Source organism: Apis cerana, linkage group LG5 (genome assembly GCF_029169275.1).
Source record: "Apis cerana isolate GH-2021 linkage group LG5, AcerK_1.0, whole genome shotgun sequence".
NCBI classification, from domain to species: domain Eukaryota; kingdom Metazoa; phylum Arthropoda; class Insecta; order Hymenoptera; family Apidae; genus Apis; species Apis cerana.
This window is the reverse complement of record NC_083856.1, coordinates 13,258,022-13,265,000: the sequence shown is the minus strand read 5'-3', so window position 1 is coordinate 13,265,000 and position 6,979 is coordinate 13,258,022. Positions and strand designations below refer to the sequence as shown.

The following is a 6,979-nucleotide window of genomic DNA, read 5'->3' as shown; positions in this document are numbered from 1 at the left end:
GCCGGGGCCTGGGTTAGGTGGCGGCGGTATCGGGGTCGGAGCCGGATCCGGGGCTGGGGCGGTGGTGCAATCTCAGGGACCGGCAGCGGCCGCGACCGCTCCTCAGCAACAAAACCAAGGGCCGCCGCCGAGCTCGCGGACGGGATTCTCGGTCTCGCAGGGGCCCGGTCCACCGTCGTCCAGCTCCGCCGCGGTACCGTGTCCACCCCCGAGTCCGGCCAGCGCGACCGCCGCTGGCCCGGCTGCCAAACCGGAGCAGACCAAGCTCGCCACGGTACCCGGTACTCCGATCACAACGACGCCCGACGACGCCATGGATACCGCGGCCAGTCCTCCACCTCCGAAGAAACTCAAGACTTCCGCTTCCGAACCAAAGGTAATCGAGGGACGACGAGAGCGCACGCTTTCCCGCGCGAGCCTGCGCGCTCGTCCATCGTCCCACTCTCTCTCCGCTTTCCGCTCTCACGCCCCTTCGCGCGTGTTCGCTTCCCGCCTTTCTCTCTCTCTCTCTCTTTCTGTCTCTGTCTCAGCCTCAGCCTCACTCTCTCTCTCTGTCTCTCTCTCTCGTCCTCGAATCGTATCGTCCATCACGTCTGTTTTACGTGCATACGTTCCTTTTTGCGAATTATTCGTCCTTTCTTTGTTTCTTTTTCTTCTTCTTCTTCTTCTTGTTCCTTGTACGACGAATCTCGGAGGAGGGGGAGAGGCGGCGAACGAGCGATCTCGACCCTCGAAGAACTCGATGACGATCGGGGAGATGATTTCGGTCGGGGGACGGAAACGACTGGGGGTACGCGAACGGTACGTGAAATCAATACTCTGCGGTCTCCACCCCCGGGAGTGAACGAATATACGTGTAGAGAGATAGAGAGAGAGAGAGAGAGGGAGAGAGAGTGAGGGAGAGAGAGAGAAACGCGAGTACAGCTACGAAAAACAACGCGATCGGTTCGTTACTTTTCCCGATTCTGTCCACGTCGTCTCGTTTTTTCCCTTCTCCGATCGTTCGTTCGTTCGTTCGTTCGATCGATCGATCGATCAAACTTGCGTCATTCTCGAATTGACCCGATTTCTTTCGTTTTCGGGGGCGAAGCTTATCATTAACCATCGTCGAATCGTGTATCACGCTTCATTTAAAATCGGGAGAAACCTCCACGCTGTGAATCACTGTTTACGCATCGATGTTTTTGGGATGTCTCCGATCCGCTACTCCATCAGCGAAACGTCGTTCGTTCGACGAGAGTTCGTTTCGGGATGGGTGAATTGAACGTACGAATGAGAAAGATTGTTTCGCCTTGTTTCTCTCACTGTTGTCATCGGGGAAAACCGGGACATCAGGACGACGAAACTAGTTATAATAAGTAGCGAGGAAACGATACGAAGTTCCACCTTAGATCCAAAGTTTATCTGTTTCCACCAGCTTGAATCGAATCTTTTGTGTAAAGCGAATTACATCCGACACTTGGAAACGATCAACGATCGATTCGAACGTGAAAATATATGGCGCGGCTGTGGCTCGCTCGACGATGAGAAGAAGAAGGGAGAGTTGCGAAGAGAGTTGCAAGAGAGGAAAAGAAAAAAGAAAAATAAAAGAAAAGAAAAAAAAAGAGAAGAGTATACGCGTTAATCGAGGCTTGGAATGATTTTTAACTACGATTATAATCGAAGAGACGGAGAGACGAGTGATGACTGCATGATGAGACGGAAAGCGGGAGAAGAGAGTGAGAGAGAGAGAGAGAGAGAGAAAGAGCGGTCACCGTCGATAAAATAATATATTCGGATATAATCGCCGTGTGAATCTGTCGAATATATATCGATGGAATTTGCCTTGTGAATTCGCGAATATTTCCTTCATCGTTTAGCATCAATTGGTAAGGTCGAAAGGAAATCGGACGAAAGCGATTATCGATCGAGCGTGAAAACGTAACTAGGATAAGTTATCTCGGAACAGCATCGTTCTTCGCGCACACGTGCTTACATCTTAAGAGCAATCCATGCACGTGCAACCGAGTCTCGTATATGGCAATTCGCTTTTACTTTTTTCTTTTTTGTTTTTTAAAGCTATTCATTTCTATCCTCCTTCTCATCCTCCTCCTCTTCCTTATTCCTTATTTACTCGCTCACTTTTCTTTTTCTCTTTCCTCTCGTCGTCGTCGCCGTCGTCGTCGTCGTCGTCGTCGTCGTCGTCGTCGTCGTCGTCGTCGTCGTCGTCGTCGTCGTCGTCGTCGTCGTCGTCGTCGTCGTCGTCGTCGTCGTCGTCGCCGCCGTCGTCGTCGTTGGACTCGATTCACAGGATTCGATCTTGTACGATCGGTGAAAATGTCACCGATAAATATACAAATACGGAACAAATATATAGACGGAACACCGTCGAAATGCGGATTTGCGGCATTCGCAACGGCGCGTGCGAAGGTGTTCCTTTTTCGAAGTCAGTGTCGCGCGCTTTTATACGTCGTTCCTTCCACCCAGAATAAAATTACACCGGAGAAACGAAAATGTAACTTGTCGGGGACTTGTAGTTGTTGTTTCAGTTGTAGTGGTAGCAGTAGCGAGTAGCGAGAGTAGCAGTAGCGTTACATGCCGTGGATTATCGATCGGGCTGGGTATCGGAGATTCACAGCCGAGTTGGCGGCGCGATCGCAAGGTGGCGACAGTTGCGAAAGGGATTCGAAACGAGCGATCTCGCGGCCGATCTCGCGCGTTCCTAAACTCGTCCCTTTCTCTCTCTCGCCCGAGCCACGCAATACACAGCCACGTTTGATGAATTTGCAGGACATGTCCGATGTGTGCGTGGGTACCAGCGTGGGGACCATCACCGAGCCGGAGTGCCTGGGACCTTGCGAGCCAGGGACCTCGGTCACGCTGGAGGGGATCGTTTGGCACGAGACCGAAGGAGGTGAGTGAGTGAGCGCGCGTCGCGGCGCCCGCCGCGTTGTCACGCCGCGTTATCTGGGCTCGCGTGCATTCGCAGGTGTGCTGGTGGTGAACGTGACATGGCGCGGAAAAACATACGTGGGCACGCTGCTCGACTGCACCCGTCACGACTGGGCGCCGCCGAGGTTCTGCGATTCGCCGACCAGCGACCTCGACGCGAGGACGCCCAAGGGGCGGGGGAAGCGCGGCAGAGCCGCGGCCAACGCCACCCCCGGCAACGATCTGAGCAACTTCACGGAGACGAGGAGCTCGGTGCACAGCAAGCTACGGAACGGCGGCGCGAAGGGCCGCAGGGGCGCCCAAGGTTCCCCGGCCGCGAGCCCGAGCCCGGCCGCGTTCGTCCCCCCACGCCCGGACCCCGCGGCCAAGCGGAAGTCGCGGGGCCCCGAGGAGGAGGACAAGAACAAGAGGAGGGCCCCGCCGCCCACGCCCCCCAGCGGCTCGCCCCCCGCGAGCCCGGTGCTGCTCGAGTGCCCGGAGCCGAACTGCAACAAAAAGTACAAACACATCAACGGGCTCAAGTATCACCAGAGCCACGCACACGGCTCGGCGGACGACGACGACACGAAGGAGGGGATCACGAGCATGTCGGAGAACGACGAGAGCAACATCGAGGCCCCGAGCCCCGCCACGCCCGTCAAGTCGCCGGCCGACAAGCCCGAGGGGACGCCGCTTCGCGCGGCGAGCCCCCCGCCGCCCGGCCTACCCCCGGAGACGCCGCCACCGCCGCCGCGCGTCACCTCGCCGAGCATAGCGGACCCACCCGCTTCCGTGCTCGCCGCGGAGACCAGCGGCGCCAAGGGCGGCGGGGGCGGCGCCAGCATCGTGAAACCGGGCGTGCTCAGATTCGGCCAGGACTCCGATCTGCCCGCCCCCCCGTCCGCCGCCATGTCGAGCTCCAACGCGAGACAACAGTCGCAGCAGCAGCAACAGCAGCAGCAGCAGCAGCAACAACAACAGCAGCAGCAGCAGCAACAGCAGTCGCAGCAACAGTCGAACCAACTGACCGCGTCGAACTCGCCTCAAAGCCCGGGGCCACGGGCCAGCCAATCGCCGAGATCCTCCGTATCCTCGCCGCATCCGGCCGCCGCCAACATTCCGCCTCCGTTGAATATTCCACAACCGCCTCAGCCGTCCCAATTGTCGTCCCACCACCAGCAACCAAGTTCCATCCTCCAGGCGAGCCAGCAGGCGTTGCAAACCGGCCAGACCGTCGCCCCGCCACCCCCTCCTCCACCGCAGCAACAGCTTCAAGCCGGCCAGCAAATGCAGCAAGCGTCCATTCAACAGCAGCAGCAACAGCAGCAGCAACAATTGGCGGCCGCCCACCAACTGTCCGTGCAGCATCCGTTATCCGCGCAGATCGGCCAACCGTCTCAAGCGCACGTGGTGCAACAGACTGGCGGGTTGCAGCAGCAGCAGCAGCAGCAGCAGCAACAACAGCAGCAGCAGCAACAGCAGCAGCAGCAGTCGCAAGCGACCGGGTTGCAGAGCATCGCGAGCCAGCACCCGGCCCTTCAGGGGCTGGCCAATCAGATATCTCAACAGGCGGCCGGGCTCTCGCAGCCGGGCCACCCCGGCCAAGGCGTGCAGGCGCACCTGCAACCGTATCAGAGCGTGTCGCTGCACGCGAAAATGCCGCAGTTCAAGGTTAAGCCGACCGCGGCCCTGATGCCCGACCAGGACAAGAGCAAGGATCCGCGCGCCGCGTCCAAGGCGCAGGGCTACAAGAAGAAGTCGAGGAAGTCGCCGGGCGGCAGCCCGCACCCGTCGCCGCTGGAGGCGCCGATCGTGGACGCGACGCGGGACGACGTGCAGAGCCCGGCCTACTCGGACATCTCGGACGACGCGGCGCCCGTGCTCGAGGCGGAGGCCGCGGACAAGTCGAAGCAGGGCCAGCAGGACAAGGACGGGAAGGTGGGGGCGAGCGCCCACCTGCCCTCCCACTTCAACATGTACCCGTACTACGGCCAGCCGCCGTACCTGGTGCCGAGCGTGGCCGAGAGCAAGCCGATCGACCAGAAGCCGAGCGACCTGGTCGCGCCGAAGCAGGAGATGAAACCGCTCAACATACCGCAGATGCCGACGCTGGCCAGCCTGCAGAGCGTGGTTGCCGAGAAGGAGAAGAAGGAGTTGAGCCAGTCGGTCCCCCAACCGCAACAACAGCCCCACTACTACGGGGGTTACGGGGGTTACATGCCGCCGGGTTACCCGTACCAACCGCCGCAGCCCGTCTCGCAACAGCAGCAGCAGCAGCAGCAACAGCAGCAGCAGCAGCAGCAACAGCAGCAGCAGCAGCAGGAGCAAGAGATGCACGAGCAGAAGGCGAAGATAAAGCAGGAGCCGCAGTCGCAGCAGCCGCAGCAGCAACAGGCTAGCTTGAAGGAGAAGCAGCACGAGAATCATCAGATATTGAAGGAGAGCATAGAGATGAAGAGCCAGATGAGCCCGTACCACGTGTATCACAGCGGGCAGAGTCAGAGATCAGCGCCTCCGCCTCCGCCTCCTGGCCCGCTGCAGGACGATCGAAGGTATTATCTGTACCCAGGCGATCAGAGGCGAAAGGAGGAGGTGAGCAAGCAGAGCCAACAGGCGAAGCCGCCGCCGCCGAGTCCGAAGCATCAGCCGAAACAGGAGAAGCTTCAAGACTTGGGGAAGAACGAGGACGCGAAGAGCAAGCAGGAGGGCGTGAAACCGACGATGGAAACGCAGGGACCACCGCCGCCCCCCACCTCGCAGTACGCCTACATCCATCCGGGCTACATGCAGCCCCAACACTACGGCGCGTTGCCGTTCGATCCCGGCCACCCGGTGTATCGCGGCCTCAGCCCTATGTTGGTCCCAGGCCCTTATTCCGGTAACCCGTATCTACACCAATTGCCGAGGTATCACGCGCCCGAGGATCTGAGCAGACCGCCTGCGGGCAAAGCTCTCGACCTGCTCCAGCACCATGCCAATCAGTATTATTCGGCGCACAAGATACACGAGCTTCAGGAGCGTGCGCTCAAATCGCCCACCCCGAAAACGTCCGCGGCCTCGGCCAGCCCGTCGTCCGCGGGCCCGACCCCGTCGCGCCCCCCGAGCGGGCCGCCCAGCTCCGTGGCAGGACCCGGCCCGCCCCAATCCCAGAGTCAACAATCCCAGGCGAAGCAGCAAGTTCAATCGGGAGGGCAGCAAGCGCAACAGCAGCAACCGACGCCCGTCGACGCCGCCACCGGAACCTTGACCAAGGATAACAGATCACCCCCGCCCCAACGACACGTGCACACGCATCATCACACTCATGTTGGCCTAGGTTATCCCTTATTGACCGGACAATATCCCGCCCCGTACGGAGGTAAGCCTCTCGTCAGACCCTGACAATAAGTACCGGTTCGAATCGAACCGTCCACTGTCGCCGCCGCCGTCGCCACCGTCGTCTTCGCCGCCACCGCCGCCGCCATCACCACCACCGCTACCATCGTCGTCGTCGTCGTCGTCATCGTCGTCATCGTCGTCGTCGTCGTCGTCGTCGTCGTCGACCATCGTCATCCAAACCATCATCACCGTTATCCTCATCCCGACCCACTTTCCCTTCTTCGTTGGATAACCGATCGTCCTGGAACGCGCGTCTCGACTCGTGTCTTCCTATCTGTCTATCTATCCATCCATTCGTTCATTTCAACTCACCGTTCGCACCGTTCGAAGATTGGGTTTTTCGCGCGGACGACCACAACCGACGCTCCCCTCGATCGATCGAAACCTGATCGCGATCCTATAATAATAAACGCGCCATATTGGTGCGTCGAGACGAAAGAAAATCGATGGGAGAGAAACAGACGAAAAGATGGAGAAGAAAGAAAGAAAGAAAGTAAGGTCGTGATCGATCGATTCGTTTTCGAGTCGTTTACCTTCGTCTGTTCCGGGTTTCCTTCCTCTCTACACACAGTTACATATATATAACGCATGTACTACATGTGTAACGCGAGCCTCGCGAATCGATACCACTGCTACTTGGTTACTTTATTACGAAACGTGCGGTAGGTAGATAATTGGAAAATAGATTGAT

At 58.7% G+C, this 6,979-nt stretch overlaps 1 protein-coding gene across 10 annotated transcripts in view; it reads left to right on the top strand.

Annotated features, from left to right (window-relative positions):
- The window catches only part of LOC107998324 (zinc finger protein 608), a 31,642-nt gene that overhangs the window by 21,988 nt on the left and 2,675 nt on the right, over nt 1-6,979 (top strand). For all 10 annotated transcript variants that reach the window (XM_062075526.1, XM_062075523.1, XM_062075519.1 and 7 more), the window contains 3 exons: nt 1-376; nt 2,770-2,893; nt 2,969-6,268. The exon at nt 1-376 is cut by the window's left edge and continues 3,914 nt beyond it. In XM_062075526.1, coding sequence (XP_061931510.1) covers nt 1-376; nt 2,770-2,893; nt 2,969-6,268 — 3,800 coding nt within the window. The remainder of the gene's footprint in view (nt 377-2,769; nt 2,894-2,968; nt 6,269-6,979) is intronic.